The 17,691-nt window shown below is 37.7% G+C and overlaps 2 protein-coding genes across 2 annotated transcripts; both read left to right on the top strand.

Annotated features, from left to right (window-relative positions):
• The first annotated feature begins 104 nt into the window (after nt 1–104).
• LOC144652464 (uncharacterized) lies at nt 105–2,206 on the top strand. Its single transcript, XM_078512466.1, has 2 exons — nt 105–476; nt 1,142–2,206. The coding sequence occupies exons 1-2, from the start codon at nt 294–296 to the stop codon at nt 1,436–1,438; spliced, it is 480 nt and encodes a 159-aa protein (XP_078368592.1). The 5' UTR covers nt 105–293; the 3' UTR covers nt 1,439–2,206.
• Nucleotides 2,207–4,259: 2,053 nt separating this feature from the next.
• On the top strand, nt 4,260–15,092 carry LOC144651763 (uncharacterized). The gene is made up of 12 exons (XM_078511740.1): nt 4,260–4,405; nt 6,318–6,428; nt 6,663–6,748; nt 7,066–7,129; nt 8,736–8,874; nt 9,751–9,886; nt 10,246–10,359; nt 10,864–10,934; nt 11,192–11,274; nt 11,837–11,905; nt 12,853–12,945; nt 14,621–15,092. Exons 1-12 carry the CDS (start codon nt 4,334–4,336, stop codon nt 14,741–14,743), a joined length of 1,161 nt encoding a protein of 386 aa, XP_078367866.1. The 5' UTR covers nt 4,260–4,333; the 3' UTR covers nt 14,744–15,092.
• Nucleotides 15,093–17,691: the final 2,599 nt, after the last annotated feature.

The raw sequence follows: 17,691 nt of genomic DNA, 5'->3' as shown, positions 1-17,691 counted from the left end.
CCACCAGAACTCGTTGTTATAGCAACTGTAGCAGATCGGGAAACTATTTCAAAACGTACAGGTTGATGTCATAAACTATTTATACACACTCCAATTGACCAGTGACAAAACCGATCCGCTCGTTTTATTTTTCTACAAGAAAACTTCAGGAAAATTATAGTTGAATCGGATCTAGGCGGTGCTGAGCCGATGGCAGAGCCTTGAGCTTTTCTCCAGAAAAGCGAGTCTCAGTGAGATGGTAGCTTTACACGAAGTCAAGAACTCGATAGATCGACAGATCACTGTGATTATTCATGGCGCTCGTGGCCACTGTGTTAACTCTTGGGTTGTTCGTGGTGGGATTTTCGTTTGGCTCGTGCAGAGTTTGCGACGCTGATAGAAATACGAACGGTTGCAGTACCCCGATGGGAATGAACGCTCCGTTCAAGAGACAGTTTACAATGGCTTGCGATAAACACGACATATGCTATGGATGTGTAAGTATTGTACCACCGTATAGTGTTTCTAGTCGCCCGCGTGGGTGTCGAAGTTCGTTACGGTTTTATCGCGTTGCGTTATAATTAGCGCGAAATACGTTGCGCTCTACTAAATACGCTGTACTGGCGCAATGAAAGGGAGGATTAGCCTTTATTCTCTTTTGCGCACTGTTATTTGTCTTAAATACTAACTTGATGTTTTTACTGTAACTAAAATAATTATTGATTACTGCCACAATAATAATCCTAGATGGACCAACGGAAAATGCGTATCCTCTTTAAAAGTGCGGTTAATATATTTCTAGTCTGGCTCGTTTTATCAGAAGGAGATATTTTTCCTATTCATGTCCATTTGGTATTACTTATCAAGAGATTACACTTTTCTAAAGCCATGTTTCCTGGCTTAAAAACGGGGATTTCAAAACAACTGTCATTCTCTCTGCTACTGAAATTAGAAAAATAAATCAGTCAAATAATCAGCCTGATTTTATTTTAAACTGAGGTATTTGATTTCTTTAATGCCAGTTCAGGACATGTATTTTACTATATGTATATGATTTTCCGATTCGCCTTATGTGAAAGTAATTTTCTTAGCCTATGCTTTTCTTTTTCTTAACGCTTCTCCTTTTTAAATACCTCAGTAAGAAATCCTTCTTGTTCCTTAGGGTACTCATTACAACTGGACGCGCGAGGATTGCGACAAGTCATTGCTTCGCGACATGCTACGGTCCTGCCATACACATGCGCACAGCAGAAGACGACGTGGCATTATGGATGCGTTGTTGGACATTTGGTATTTTTTTCAAGGACTCACCAAGGAGGAAAGAAGATGCAAATTAGCTGCGGAGGCTTACTATAAGATTGTACGCACTTTTGGAGGCTCACATTTTGAGACACGAGACCACCTTTACTGCATAAGTACATGTGCGGATGAACACGGCAGCCCGTTTGTAGAACTTTAGCAATTGCAAGTCTTTGTTCCGTTTCGATCCGTTTTACAGTTCACTATGCCATAAGGAAAACCAAACCACAGCAGACTTTTGAGCTGAGATCATATCTGCCAACAGAATTTTGTTTGTGCGCTACATAGTGCAGATTTCTATGTAGCGTTTTCCGCAAGCCTTGGCTCATGTAGCCTTAAGTTTCCAGTTTACTCATTCAAGTTGTTTGGGGGATAAAAACTAAGTGCGGGGTTATTATCACTATACCACGGCGTGATAAGGTGCGTTAAGATGCTATTCTGCCGAAAAGCAACCAAGAAGTATCATTACGCAGCTCGAAAAACCACTGTATCTGATAGACTATCATGACTGCAAAAAGAGTATTTCTCTTGCAGTTTGCGCAGCTAACTCGCTCATGGTTACAGTCTTACGTTGAGAACTATTAAAGAAAGGCTCAACAATGACAAACTAAACAGTTGTCTCTGCGCTTCGCTTGCAATAACCAACAAAAGTCGGTTAACGCGGTTTCTTAGATACACTTTCAGCCGAACTGTGATTGTCTTATGCTTATGATTAGGTCTACACAAGTGTTAATATGACATGTAAAGATAGAAAACGTTAAACCTTTCCTTACTATGAAATGCTAGCCTTATGCTATTGTTGCGCAAAAACTATTGGATAACATCAGTACAACCCTGTCAAAATTGTCACTGCCTCGCATCTTTTAATTTGTGTACTATGTACGTACAATTATGTTAAACCCGAAAGGTAACTGAGTAAAAATATGGTGTTACGTGATACGACGGACCGGTTATTCAGCTATCACTTTGAATAAGACTCGAACCATAGTACCTGGTACTTTCCATCCCTTCCCAAAGTCGATTTCTACTAAGAGAATAAAACTATTAGCTTATTCTTACGCCAGCAAGTAAGTAAAGCATTCATTTAATTAACAACTGGAAGCTGAAAAGGCAGCCGAGCTGTCGTGGTTCGAAATTTAAGAGTTAACCCTTCGTTGCAGCGACAAAGGGCTATTGCTCGAAAAAATGGCTTGTCGAATTTTCCCAGCCACTAACTGTTACTTCCGTGGCCACAGGTTGATAATTTTATAAAAAAAAAACTAATTCACTCTCTTTACCGGCTTAAAACTTTATTCGGCTTCCATAACATGAGAAAACTCTCTGTCACTGACTGTGAACTTTTTTGTTGTACAATCATCACTTCTTTCACAAACTTTTTCTGTGCATAGCTTAAACTGGGGAAAAATAATAGGAAACGAGGACCAATTACATTGCAGAACGAAAACAAGGCATTTCTAATTTCAGTTATTTTAGTGTGTTAGTGTAAAGTACAATAGCTTACAATGCGCTGAATAACACGAAATTACTCACAGGCGCGTTTACACAAGAGAAAAATTTGGATACGGACCCGTCAGAAAATTGGTCCGGACCTGACCACTTTTGTAGAGAAACAGTCAAATCAAAACGGGGCCATAGGCGCCTATGGCCCCGTTTTGATTTGACTGTTTCTCTACAAAAGTGGCTAGGTGCGGACCCTTTATGTGACAGGTCCGTACCCAAATTTCTCTGTCGTGTAAACGCGCCTGTAATGTCTCATGTCTGCTTAAAGTAGCGCTGCTCCTCAACTGGCTTCAAGTGAGATTGAATAAATTAAATAAAATTTCTTATGCAGAGAAAAAAGGGTTATTTTTTGTTTGAAAACGACGTTTTATGTCAAAGGCGACCACCTGCTTCTATTTGCTTAAATAAAGGAACTATTTGATATTTTATTACAACAATTAAATTACACCAGTACACTGTATATACTGTATATATTTTCATTCTGTCATTCATTTGCGGCAAGGACCCTCGACGCGTACTATATGACAATAACTAACACAAAATGGTACGTATTAAACTATTATATTGATATTCCTTGTCTGAAACCACGATAAAAGCTTTTTCTTTCAAATATACAACGAGAGGTAAATCTTTTCTCAGGCGATAATTTCATTTTATAGTTTGAGGAATATTAATTGCGATAACAGACGGGCCCGCATGTCGATTTTAGAGGCTAAAAATTTGTTCAAGAAATTGAACTTCCTTTAAATTTAATTTCTGTTTAAATTCTGATGACTATTAACTGCAGACAGACCCTAATGTCTATTCTATAGGACCGACAAAATGTGTCTCATAGACGGAAATTTCTCATATACTGAGTTCTTAGTGATTGCCTTTAATTTATGTATTTCTGGATAGTTATTTTATGTTTAAAACGAACTCATAAAGGAATTTCTTTGAAATTATATATATTTCTTGATGTTACACTGCTAAAACTACCAAAACTGCTGAAGGCTTGTTTGCGGGTGCGAAATACTAAAAAAGGCGACTAGCCCTTAATAAAATTATCCCAGCAGAGTTATAAAAAAACAATCGATTTAAGGAGAAATCGCCTTAAAATTGACGTTTATATAAGGAAAATTCGAAATCTTTCGCGTTTATTTTTGTTTCATATATTCCAGTCAAAATAAAAATAAGAATCTGTGCGGAAAGAAAGGATGAAAATTTCCTCTTACGATTTGTGTATATAAAGAAAATAAGTAACAATGGAGAAGTAAGGTAATAAATTTGACGCGTGTTTACTTCAACATCAGGTATTGTAATCGTTGAAAACATAAAATTTGCATAAAGAAGAAATAATTTTGGCCATTTTGCTAGGCAATTTCCGGGGTAATTTGCGAGTTGTTTGCTCGCCAACGCTCGCGCTCGTTTTCAAAGAAACTGGGTACAAAACGTCCCATACGCCTTTGCGAACCGACAAATCAAAATGGCGGAGCAGAGTCGTTGTCTTGGAGAATGTCAACATGAACTTATAAAACGCGAATAGAAATGAAATGTTTGTAATATCGATTTAAAAATGCCCGGTGAAGAAGATTCTGATAGTGAGGGACAGGCGGGAGCAACATGGGAACACCAGTCCCTAGCACAGGTACAAATTTATCACGATATATACTTATCTCGAAGAAAACACTTTAATTTTATATAATTTGACAGCTATAATCTCTTAATTGTTGAGATGATTTAAGCCACTTGAACATGTTGAATAAATTTGTATGGATAAAACGATAACCCCAGTAGGATATACGAACACTTTTAGGTCTGCTTCTGCAATTATGCCCTACGTCTCCACAGGCTATAGGAAAAGAAAATTTCTAAAAGTTTATTATAAGCATCTGTACATTATAATCAATTTAAAAGTGAGTTTAAGCTACATTCCAAACAAAATACAATGTCTTATTAATTTCATTAAAACCAACATTTTTATTGCTGGTAAGCTCAGTAGCAATTATACAGTGGAATACCATGTCCAAAAATTAATAATAGCTGCAATGTAGATACTACCGTCAAGGCTAGCAGTGCCCATCTCCACGGGGGGGGGGGGGAGGGGGGGCACCCAGTATATTTTTGGGTGGGGGTGTGCCGCTGGGAATTTGAAGCCCTTCCCCTATATCAGACCATGTTCAGCTGATTTATTGCAACCCTATACTAGACTAGACACTAATAATCCTTACCCTATCCCAGACTTGCATTTTGTTAGAACTGTATCATTATCAGTGTTTTAATGGACAACCATCTGTGAACAACGATGCCGTGATGATTTTATTTACGTTTAGGAAAGCCTCATTCTCTTCCGAGTTTCTGGACTATATTCGTCATACCGTTGATCGGTTTCCGGGCAAATGCTACCCTTTTCTAGACCAAAACTCTGATTTCTATACCCTATCCCAGACTAAACTGCTTGAAAACCATACCCTTCACAGCGGCACATACCTATATAGCTCATGTATGGGAGTACCCCCCCCCCCCTGGGCCCATCTCCCTGTATTCTGCTTTGCAGCAGTTTTTAGCATTTTGTCACGCTTTGCTTGTCACCACTAACACTAGTAACAGCTGATAAAAACAGAACTGCATTCTTTCCTTTTGTTTTGACCATGGCAACCTTGACACCTATTGACAATTACTGTTTGACAAAAATCTGCTAGATACAAATCTTGAACTTGAACGCCTGTTGTACTATAAAGTTTTATTTTGAAATTACAAAGTTTAACTGGTGTATATGGTGAGCTTTATTGAAGAAAATCTTAGTCCTCTGTCAATGTCTGGTGTGTGTTAAATCCAAACGATAACATACTGATGTCTGTTTGATCCATTAAGGTCACAATAAGACACAAATTATTAACTTCTGATCAGTGTAGTTGGCAAACCATGACTGGTCTGTCATGGTTTAATAAGCAGCCATTAATGATAAGTGGGGAGAATCTGTGATAACCTGAAGGAAACTAATCACCCTGATCACTCTGGGCCTGGTTGTTCAAAGGGCGGATAACACTATCCACCAGATAATTGCTATCCAGTGGATAACGTTTATACAAAACATACTTCGCTATCCACCGGATATTGATTTATCCGGTGGATAGCGTCATCCACCCTTTGAACAACTGGGCCTTGGTCATTAACTGTAGTATCCCTGGGATTGGTGCAGTAGTAGTGTTATGGGGCGGGAGAGGAAGGGGGGGGGGGGCTGGGATAGGGGAGGCAAAGTGTGGTAGACACTGGCTTTACCAGCAATAGTTAGAAAAAGAAACATGAAATGACTCAATCATGCAAATGTCACCTAATAATTATAATTAATAATTATTTTCTTGAGCAATTTTCTTTTGCATGTATTATCAACAATTTGCTGATAAAACCTATTTCTACCCTTGGGCAGCTACTGAGAGTTTGGTTTTACAATTTCAGTTTCCCAAATTTCAGAAAAAGATTCTTTACGAATAATTTAAACACTAATCAGTTAAAAATAGATTTAACATGTTTGTCTTCCAACTGCTTTGAATTCATAGGTGAAGATAAAAGTATTAAGAGGACATAAAGATGCTGTAAACAGCTGTTCATTTACCTTTGATGATTCCAAAATCGTCACTGCTTCACATGACAAGACTCTAAGGCTTTGGGTAGGTTCCTTTCTTTTTATTCACACTGTCTGGAAGAAGTATACTGTAGAAGCCCATCTTCAAATCCTGCCTTGGAACCTGATCATGTGTTTTAAAATCCCTCAACAGTATTTAAATTGGAGTTTCTTTTAAATAAATGAACCATTAATAATTCACAATTTGAGGTTACTATACATGCTCCGTTAATACATGGGTACTTTTGTTTAAAAAATGTCTTGTGCTTTTCTATATCAGGATGCCACATCTGGAGCACAAGTCAAGGTGTATAAAGGCCACAATTCCTATGTCACCTGTTGCCACACAGATCCTAACAATGCAAGGTTTGTTACAGGAGTAGTACATTTTTTCTGAATACATGGGGTTGTTGGTGAAAAAGAAATAAAGCTGCTTGTCAATTTGACAGAATTTTCACCATTGTTTCGTACATTATTGCGTCCTTCCTTTCTGTGGCTGGCTTTAAAGGCTTGTTGTATGTGTCCCACATCAAATTCATTTGTGAGGGGGGAGAGGGAGGGGATAGATAATCAGCAGTGTTGAAGATGGGTTTAGCTCTCTCAATTGCACAGGCTGTCAAGGACCTTACTTTATTCCATCTCAGACTAAACAGTCCATAACTTGCAATTTTTATGTTGTTTAGGATTGCATCTGGTGGATGGGATAAAAGGCTTATTGTCTGGGATATTCAGACTGGGACAATTCTGGTATGACTGCCTTTGAACATTACCCAATTAAAATGTTCTGTCATTAATTTCAAGACTAATTTCAGTTGACTTACCCGGTATACAAGAAATTTGTAATGATTGTCTTACCTTAAGGTTGACTATTGTTAGTGCAGGCTACAAATTTTAGCAATTTTAGCGAGTTGGGCCAAAATCGCTAAATTTGGTACTCGCTGAAATTTGTTTAGGTGAAATTTAATATGCATTAAATTAATACCCCCACCCACCAGTGGAATAAAAAATTAAATATACAGTGGCCCTGTTTGACTATATGACAACGTCAAAAGGTAGCCGTGGCAACAATTAAGAAGGGTTGGGAGAGAGCTGGGATCGCTGGCATTGTGGAGAATATGACTGATTTCCCTGACGAAGACCCACTTTCTAACATTTGCAATTCCCTTTGTTCTTTCTGACAACGGTAATGTTCAATTTAAAGTGACTTTGTTCAATTACTAGACATTTTTTTTTTCATCTTCGCTGTTACAGTAATTTATATTAAATTTTTTTTTATAATTTTTAGAAACTCGCTAAATTTAATGGTCGCTAAATCTTGCTCAGAAAAAATTGCTTAAATTAGTAGTAGCTAAAAATAGTAACCTTGAGGTAGCTCTAAACGGTCCTGAACCCCAGGTTGATATCAAAGTGAGGATAAATTATTCCAAATCAGTCCCAATGTTTCACTTCCAAATTTGGACACTTCAGGGTTGGAAATTAGCGCTCGCCCACTCGCCCAGGCGAGTGTGAAAACTGTCGGGGGAGTACAAATCACGGATCACTCGCCCGGTTTGGCGAGTACGACTTCAACAAATTCAAAATAAGCATTACCTTTTTCTTTCAACTTTAAAATAATCTACACTATCCACAAGCCAATAGTTTTCCAACATTTTGAAATCTCCAACAAGGCTGTGTTTACGTTCGTAAACAGACAAAAATGGCTTCCGTTTGGTGATTTTTACATGATGGCAAGCTTGTACAAAGTAAGTTGTTTTTATTGTGGAGTAGGGTTTATTTTTGCCGATTTTACATGGGAGAAATAAATTTCGTCTGCATCGCGATCGACCACCAAGGTGGCATGGTGAGGATCAAACGTGATTAAAAAAATTAAAGTTGTACATCTTATTAGTGGATGGAGGGGGGGGGGGGGGGGGGGGGCTAGATTTTCCCTTTTTTAATGGAGGATCCTGGGCGAGTGAAAACTGATCTGGGCGAGTGCAATTTGAAGGTCACTCGCCCAGATGGCGAGTGCTCCGAAATTTTAGTTTCCAACCCTGCACTTGGTGGATAAATTATCCTACAGAATTCACTTTTCAACATTTATGTTTCGCAAATCATGCGTAGTTTTTGTTTGAACTTGTTTCTTTTTAGAGTAAATTAATAATATTTTGCAGTATTGGTAAACTTAAGCCAAGATCATATTTATAATTTAATTTTATCAAATATTGCAAAATATTAGTTGTCTGATGTGGGTTTGGAATTTGTTTTAGAATGCCTTACATGATTCTTGAAATAAAATATTTTTTAAACAAAACTGAATTAAAGCTGATAAGGAAATGCCTAATAACAAAAAACTTAACTTTTGTCTTTTCAGTGGGAAGCAATGAATGAGGGAATAGTGACATCATGTCACTTTTCTCATGATGGACGTTACCTTGTCAACAGCAGTGACCTGGATTTTGCTGTCAATGTGTGGGATGTCAGGGAGGGATCTCTTATTAAGAAACTCTTTAGTGAGTAAGCTACATTCATTGACAAGTAATTAGACCTATAGCTGTCTAGTTTCATTGATAATCTTTAGAGTTTTCATCCACAGTTGAACGTCAAGCAAAATGTCCCCATCCTCTGAAAGCCAGGGGTAAATAAATATAAGAAGACCGTGAGGAGTGTAAAAAATGTGTGAATATTTTGGTTCTTTGAGATGGGGCCCATAATTTATTACATTGTGTAATCTTTAAATCCAGGTCCCAGGGGGGGGGGGGTACTCCGGGATCAAAGTGACGGGGATGATCATATGGAGGCAAAACTCAGGACCCAAAAAAATCCCTTAGTCTTCCGACATTGCCCAAAAAATCCCTGGACCAAAAATAACCCCCAAAAAATCCCTAGTCAAATTACCCCAAAATTGCCAAGGCCGCGCCAAGGCACTTTAGTTCGTTTTTAATACCCAAAAAAGTCCCCTATTTAAATCAAGTCACCCAAAAAAATACCTGCCAAATTCTCCTACCCAAAAAAATCCCGGAATCGAAAATTTCAACCCCAAAAAAATCCTTCGCACATCCCCGTCACTTGGACCCCAGAGTACCCCCCTGGGTTCCAGGTCTAATTTTTTCCCATTATTTTTTCCCATTATTTTTTTCCAATTTTTTCCCATTCCCTGCTCCAAAATTTTCAAAGACACGATGACTGTTCATATATGGAGGAATAAAAAGATGTTTAAATAACATTTTGTGTACATGTTTCTATTGAGTGACAGAAACAGTCCATAAAAACTCATTAAATTTTGAAGTGACTAATTGGGGAATGAATACAATTATAGCTCTTTTTGGTTTTTGTGATAACAAGAATCTTTTAATAGGCCTACATTTTGTTCCCTTCATGTGTAACAGATCACAAGAGTACAGTAACATGTTGCCGATTTGCTCCAATGCAAAACCGGATTTGTACAACATCCATGGACAGAACAACAAAGATCACTGACATGTCAACCTTTACAGAGGATTACAATGTCACACTTACTCTAGGGTGAGGATTTACTATCATACACATTTGAAAGGCCTCCATAGTCATCAAATTTTCATTTAAATAAATTTAGTATAAATTTTGCGGTTTAGTTTTGGTAGCAATTTGGCCAGGTTGAAAACCTTGCTTTTGCTACTTTGTTTATTTTTAGTATTTTTCAATTATTTTTTTAATAACCCTATACAAGTATTTTTCACGCTTCATTGTTTAGTGTCATCAGTAGATTTTTTCAGTTATGAATGGTTCTTTGACTAGAGAAAGGAAAGCTGTCATGCTAATGTCAGGACTATTATTATTCATCAAACCCTAAAACAGAGTTATTTATAGTATTTCAACTATATATTTTTCTTGTTTTTCTTTAGGGGTCATATAAATGTCATTTCCAGCTGTTGTTTCAGTAGGGATGAACACTTATTGGCCACAGCGTCATGGGATAAAAACATTCAAATATGGGACATTGCCACTGGTGTCTATAGGTAATAATTGTTTTTGTTGGTTAACTGGATCTGTGAACAGCCCAGTAACAGAAACAGCAATATGTTCCACTTCTAAATTCAAAAAGTGCTGCAGCTATAAAATGTTTTACTTCACAGCATCATCACACTGGTCAGGCCATTTGAACATTTGCAGACAGCAGGTTCCCAAAGGGAGTTAAGGCTCCAGGCCCAAAATATCCAAGCTTCAGGGCTCTGGACCCCCTAATTAGAATCAGATTCCTAGGCTCCGTGGAAAAGATTTTCAGGGCTTCATGTTCTGCAGCAAAGGGTTCCAAGTAACAAAACAATGGCACTCCAGTCACCACAGCAAGAATATTAAGGCTCCTGGGCTCTGGCCACCCTCTTCCCTCTCCTCCTCTGGGATCCTGATACAGACAGCAAGGGTGTTTTCAGGAAACTTCAGAATTACGGTATTGAAAAAATTGAAAAGGGGGTGAAGTATCAAATACTGTACGGTAACTTTATCATTATTTTTTGTTCTAGAAATCATGGCCCACTTACCTTTTCCAAAGGACATGAAGGTTCCATTAGTGCTTGCAACTTCAGTGAAGATGGTTAGAACATAATGAACAAACACAATATAATCCTGCATTTTTATTGTCGTAAAATGATGCGGCTTCTGTGTAAAAATCTTAATTTGTATAGTCTACCCAAACACTTTGCCCAAACAATATACACTGATTAATCAAAATCAACAGATAAATGAGGCAAGAAGTAAAACAATGTAACAGATAACATTTGTATTTCTCTATATGGTTTATCATAAATTGACAGTCTCTTTGATAATCATAAGTGGTTCTCTCTCTTACAGGTGGTATGTTAGTATCGTCATCATATGATGAAACTTTAGTCATCTGGGATGTTGAAAACTGCTGTCAGAAGTTTGCTCTTAAGGTATCTTTCTTCTCAATACCTACTGATTGGGGCTATGGTGGGGAGAGATCATGTACATGGACAGATAGCGGCTGCCAAAGACACCTGATATACTGATGTGTGATCTTGTCCTGTAACACTGATTGTTAAGCACATTGAGCTTTGTTAATGAGCTATACAAGAACCATTTAAAATCAATTACCATTATAGGGAGGAACACTTCTTAGAGCCGGAAGGGGCTACCAGTAATTTTAAAAAGTGTATCAGCTGGATCACAGAAAATACATGTATAGGACTTTTAAATGTTCAGTTGCTAATAATAAAATACAGTAAAAAACCGTTAGTAAGAACCTAATTTTTACGAACCTGTTAGTCTAAAATTTGCCAGTTTGACACCCTCTTGATAAGAGCATCTTCAGCCTAAAATCTGGAAATAGGTTCTTTTTTCTTAAATGGATTAAAAATGTTTATTTTTTTAGTAACAACAACAAACAAATGTGCTGGATGGACAAATTTATTAGTGATTACTGATTACATGTAAATAACACTCTTCACGTCTTATTAACTGGTTTTTGTTTTTTAGGGTCACACAGGCTGGGTAAATGACGCAAAATTTAGTGCTGACCAAAAATGGATAATCTCCTGCTCAAATGTTAGTGCACAGTTTAGAAATTCACTCAAATGCATGTTAAAAATACCTGTTTAATCCTGATAACTAGAATTTTTAAGGAGAGTAGCATGTAAACAAGTAAATTGTAACTAAGTATTTTAAGTTTATATCTTATTTATGCATACATGTAAATTTTGTTTTTTATTTTGTATCTATTTTTTATAGTTGATGTGATGTCTTAAACGATGTTATCAACTTAATAGATGTAGATGTAGATGTAGAGTCGAAAAAAGGTTCCAATTTGCAGGAGGTTTCACTTTGGACTTATCAATTGCAAGGGTTCGAGTCCGTGGGTTCAACTGGGAAGAATCTTACCTATCAACATTTCTTTATTTGCAGCTCATATAAATTTCTCAAACTCAATAATAATTCATCGAGTTAAAACAAATAAAGTCATAACCGTGAAGGAAGTTTGGATACCTGGTCTTAATTAGCATAGATTTTTATGATTTTATTTCTTTGTTTACTCCTTAGTTTTTGTTTCCATTGAGAAGATATATCAAACACTCGAAACACTGTTTCACTGGCTGACCAAACACCTCGAATTTCGTTAAAAAGACTCAGCTGCGCGTCATATTTTCAACTCCCTTCTCGGTGTTGGATATGCCAATGAAACACTGTCTCTTGTGTTTGATATACTACATATGATTCACTCAAGACATTTATATACCTCGATTATAAGCCTTCTCTAGCCAAAATTGTCTTATCATGCTGTTTCGGATATTTTTAAATTAATGCTGCCTCCTATTCACTAAAAGCTCATTCATATTGGTAGGAATTTGGAGTCTTTATAATTCAGTTTGTTTCTCATGGTTTGATCCATGTTAATTAATGCACTCCAGCAGCATTGCGTGTTAGGTACAGATCAAAGTGTAGGGTTTAAATCATTTCCTTAAACTACAATCTTTTGGTTTTTTATTCCATTTTAGGACAAAACTGTACGGATGTGGAATATAGAGTCAAGTGATGATATACCAGTAGTGTTAGAGCACAGGAAAAACATAGGACTGAGAATTGTTCAGGTTTGTTTTAAACAAGAAAGGACTCATTTATTGTGGTTTAACCATACAGATTTGATTTAGCCACCTAATAATAATAATAATAATAATCGATATTTTAACAGGGTGACCCCTTCAGTCGCAGGACTGGTATCAACGGGGGCCCTGTGTAAAATAAAACAAATTTAAAGTAAAAAATCTCGATGATTTGGTAAGTGCAGAATGCAATATGGAACAATTGAAGGTATGATGTTTTATATATGTTCGTGTTTATTTGCTTTATTTTACTTTCGGAAAAACTGTTCACAGGCTACTTGTATTCTTTCCCAGGTGTTCCTTACGCTAATCTTTTTTAATCTTCGTTTGTAACAAAATACTTTTGTCTTCCTTGAAAATGCGATAACATGAAACTTTTGTTTTTTGTTTGTTTTACGGCGGCATCGATGACATTTGTTTAATTTAATTAAGTTACGGTTTAGACTGCACGAAAGACGATTCTCAAAAACTAAAGAAACAAATCTAATCAAAAAACATATTTTTCGACAGGTTTTTTAAAACGCAGTACAGCTAGGATATTTGTTTCCTGGTTATCAGGTGTTCACGCCGAAAATCCCGGTGCAAGTTTTTGCATACCTAATTACGAAAGCGGTGTGAAAGTCTCAAAATCTAATTTAATTAATTTGCGGTTTTTACTTGGCGCCAAGAAGTCTGCAGGAAGCCTACCGCAAACACGCAATATACAAGCGATGTTCATGATAATTCCAGAAAACAACGTAGACTAATCTGCGCATGCGTTTGGTGTAAATTACGTTGAGTAGTACCACAAGGAGAGCAAAGAATTTTCTGAAACAAATATATACGTTTGAGATCTTCATATGAAAGTAACATAGATGTGCTCCAGGTTTTACCTAGGGGTACGGTCAGGTGCTCCCCACCCCCACCCCCTTCACAGAAATAATTAATTAATTGATATTAATTAATTAATTGGTGATTAAAAGTTTACACCGCGTTAGCGGTCTAGGGGTTTAGCAACCGCCAACCCACCAAACCATCACAATAGTGCATTCTGCACTAAAAAGAGTATGTATAAAATATCTATCTATCTATAAAAACTACTTTAAAAAGATACCGCTAAAAATTAATGCTAAAAAAAGTTTAAAAGTTTAAAAAAAGTACTAGTGTTAAAGTACCTAAAGTTCAAGTGCTTTTTCAAGTGATTGTAAACCTTAAGAACTACCTGGAAGACGAAATGGGGCGAGTCATGAAAGAAGTACACTTTCATGAGTGCAGTTAAAAGGAAATGACTTGATCCAATTTACCTTTTTTCATGGACGGCGAACCATTTTCCAATTAGGGGAGGGGGAGTGACTTGAAGTGGGGGGAGGGGGCTTAGAGACTCTTCTGAGTTCTACTCTTAGTAGTTGTTTATTTTCTTGGAAATATTGGCTAAAGCCCCCCTCCCCCCCCCAGCCCCTGCTTTTGTCTGGAACTCAAACAAACAAGCAACAGTAATCTTAGCTTTGTGTCATTTACCCGTAAAAAAAGTGAGCTCATAGACCAATAAGAATTGTTTAGGCATGTTGCTTTTGAATATGTTGAGAACTCTCCCGCTACTACTTTAGGCATAGGTTAGTGGAGTTCGCTTGTAAGTGTAAAAAATATAACTTTTAAATGGTTTTAACCTCACTTGGTATTTCAGTGTCAAAACTGCAGCAAGCCTTTCTCGATTGCTCAATTGGATGACGAGATAAACCACAAGTACTGTGTGTTCTGTCGCCTGGAGCATCCTTCAGAATTCTCACCCTCGCCGATTGATTTTTAATGTTGCTTACCAAACACGAGTGGACGAAATGTGTGCTTGTACCTACATGTCAAAACTACGACGTGAGACAGACAAACCTTCATGGGTAACAACTTGTAAACGTCTCGATTTCAAGCTATGCTGAGCCGTGGAATATGTTTGTTGGGAAGTTCTGAAAGTTTTGGAATGTCTCGTGAATCTTAAATGATTGTCAACAGGTCTCAAGAAGTCCTTCTACATCCCTAAAATATTCAAGGAAAGTGGAAAGTGGCTACTTCAGTCTCATGTACTTGACCTGGTTAATCAAAGCAAGATTGAAGCTAATCCTTGATTAGCGTTCATTTTAGAAATCAAATCGGTTACGATTTGATCTTTTTTTACCTTTTTTTTTTTTCATTTTGAAGTAATCCAGTCCATAAAACACGTTTATTTGCAGTAACAGTTTTTTCTTGAAGACTAAAAAAGCTGGATTGACTTTTAATCCTGGATTAACGTTATTTTTTTAAGAAAATCGCAACCAGACCATGGATCACAGTAGTTTTTAATGCCGGTTTACTGCTTTAATAGTCGGCAGTACCCATTATACGTCAATTTTTTAAGGAGGCAGCGTGGCCTAGTGGTTAGGGTGCTGGACTGGTTTTCTTTGATCCCGAATTTAGCTACTCCACACTTTGTGTAAACAGCTTAGTTAAGATTTTTAACACTGTTTTCTGTTCGAGTTGCAACATTTGTTTCCTTTTACAGTGTCAGTGGATGAAGGGCCACTTTGTGGAAATGCCAATGCAAATTATCGTTAGTTATTTATTTATATTGTTCGTTCTACTGACATCGCGTGGATCTTAATTATAGACTATGAACTAAAGAAAATAGTTTTACTCATCATTTAGGGGTCTAAAGAGGAAGAAAGTGCTCAAATTTCCTATTACACACCGAAAACAAATCTTAATTTGCAAACGACAAACTTTATTGCGACTTCTGCGAATGGACTTTACAGCAGCACGTAACTCAGCTGAACTCTTGCAAAAGATTAAAGTGTGCTTTATGTGAACAAAGAGCCTTTCAAGAAAAAAAGGATCATTAGGGACGGACCATTATTTTTTTGAGGGGGGAGGGGAGGTGTTGGGCAATTTCCAAAAAAATTCCTGTACAGAAAAAACGGCTGAACCTGTCCTCACCTTAGTGCGGTTTCCTGTGGACCGCCCTTTGACAGGTGCACTTGTACTCAATCAGAGTACAAGTGCAGACAGACAGTTCACTTAACTCAAAGAGACCATTGATAGTTCGTCAGTACAAACTCTACCTCTATAATACGAACACCTCCATAATACGGACACTCTTCCCTATACCTTTGGCCGTGTCCGTGTTATAAAGAGGTTTGACTTTATGGAGGTGTTCGTATTATAAAGGTTCGAGGTAGAGTTTATAATTATGACTTTCGATCTCTGGACCAAGTGACTGCTCGTGATAGGGAAGGATCCGTATTACAGAGTTATTAGTAAGGAGAGGTTTGACTGTATCATTACCTTTCGTTCTTCGCGTGAGAACTGATTTCGGCGCCAAACGTCAACGATTTTGGTCACGTGGCTTTGCATGGGCGTTCACCTTTTTGGTTTGACGAGCAAAGTCACGTGACCAAAATCGCTGACGTTTGGCGCCGAAGTCAAAATTCGCGATCTACCAGTTTCGGTAGTAATTGTCTTGAATGACTCATCTCATCCCTTTCAATATTAGCCCCACAGCTAAGAAAATTTGGTAAAACCATCCAGCCGAAAATTTGGTTATCACGGCTGTCCGTATGTACGTACGTAAGCACGCACTACAAAGCCCTGGGACGAGCCCTTGATTCGGAGTCCTACACGAACACTTTCGGCCCGTTGAGAGTTACTTGTCGTGGAAAATTGTAAGAGCACTGAGCTGAACATGATACATTGTATACAAGTCAAAAGGAGCGAGAGTTTAAGCATTGTCTACCATTCTTGCAGCTCGGCTGACCAAGACTAGAACATTAAATGAGCTGAAATGAAAGTGAGCTCATAGCCATCAAGTTCTCGAAAGTGAAGGATAAAAGAAATTGTAAAAGCTACATGGATGGAAAGAAAGAGATTGGTCTTTGCAGATAATTAATATGTCGGTGGTGTTGGAGTCAAAAACTACAGCTTCGTCACCGATAGAGCAGTTTTCAATTGAGTGTCGTAAAACCAAAACCAAAACCAAAGTAATTACTCTGACCAATCACAAACGACACAGACAATCCAGGGAACCAATCAAAACTCGAAGCAAATACATGTAGTTGGCACGAAGCGCGGGAAAACGTGCGCGAGCGAGTCGCGATTTAGCCTGCGAATACAGCCGCCTCTCATTCGCGTCCCGCAACGAAGAGCGAAACACCAAGAGAGACGTCTGCGATTCACCGCCAGAAATTCCATACTGATGACGTTAACCACTAATTAGATTTCCCACACCACACGCAGTTGGTCTTGCATAATTATTTTTTGTTTTCAGCCGCACATTACTTGCTTGATCACAAACACTTTCAAGGCAGTCAAGGACACATTTAGGGGTCATTTACACCGGACAACTTCATCGCGAAAATTGGAAATCCCTATACGAGTTGCACATTAGTAAAATTTGGAAAAATAAGCTGCGAAATCACTAGATGACATTGTTTTGGAACTTGAGCGCAACTCTCGGAGGTGTTGGGCCGTAAATACCGATACCGCAACGATCATAACAATTCTTCTGAGTTAGTTTCTTCTTTCCCGCTGTCTGTCAAATTAAAATTCTGTTTTTCTGTAGCATTTATTCTTTGGTTGTGGATGGTTCAGGTCGTTCAGGTTATCTGTATTTCACATTTTTGTTGCTTGTTTGGCTGCCTTTATGTCAACAATAAAAGTTAGGTGACAAAATTGATCTATTTTTAACGGTCGCTGTGGCGCGTCCTTTCTGTACATCTTTGAGGTCGTTCATCT

Source organism: Oculina patagonica, chromosome 4 (assembly GCF_052425735.1).
Source record: "Oculina patagonica isolate OP01 chromosome 4, crgOcupat, whole genome shotgun sequence".
NCBI classification, from domain to species: domain Eukaryota; kingdom Metazoa; phylum Cnidaria; class Anthozoa; order Scleractinia; family Oculinidae; genus Oculina; species Oculina patagonica.
Note: the sequence above shows the minus strand (reverse complement) of the source record. Positions and strands in the feature narration are given on the sequence as shown.

What these genes read in the sequence shown, in the direction of transcription:
- LOC144651763 (XM_078511740.1), top strand. Translation starts at nt 4,334, where the DNA reads ATGCCCGGTGAAGAAGATTCTGATAGTGAGGGACAGGCGGGAGCAACA. An exon ending in GTCAGAAGTTTGCTCTTAAG is followed by an intron (nt 11,275 to 11,836) that starts GTATCTTTCTTC and finishes TTTGTTTTTTAG; the next exon opens with GGTCACACAGGCTGGGTAAA. An exon ending in TAGGACTGAGAATTGTTCAG is followed by an intron (nt 12,946 to 14,620) that starts GTTTGTTTTAAA and finishes TTGGTATTTCAG; the next exon opens with TGTCAAAACTGCAGCAAGCC.
- LOC144652464 (XM_078512466.1), top strand. Translation starts at nt 294, where the DNA reads ATGGCGCTCGTGGCCACTGTGTTAACTCTTGGGTTGTTCGTGGTGGGA. An exon ending in ACGACATATGCTATGGATGT is followed by an intron (nt 477 to 1,141) that starts GTAAGTATTGTA and finishes CTTGTTCCTTAG; the next exon opens with GGTACTCATTACAACTGGAC.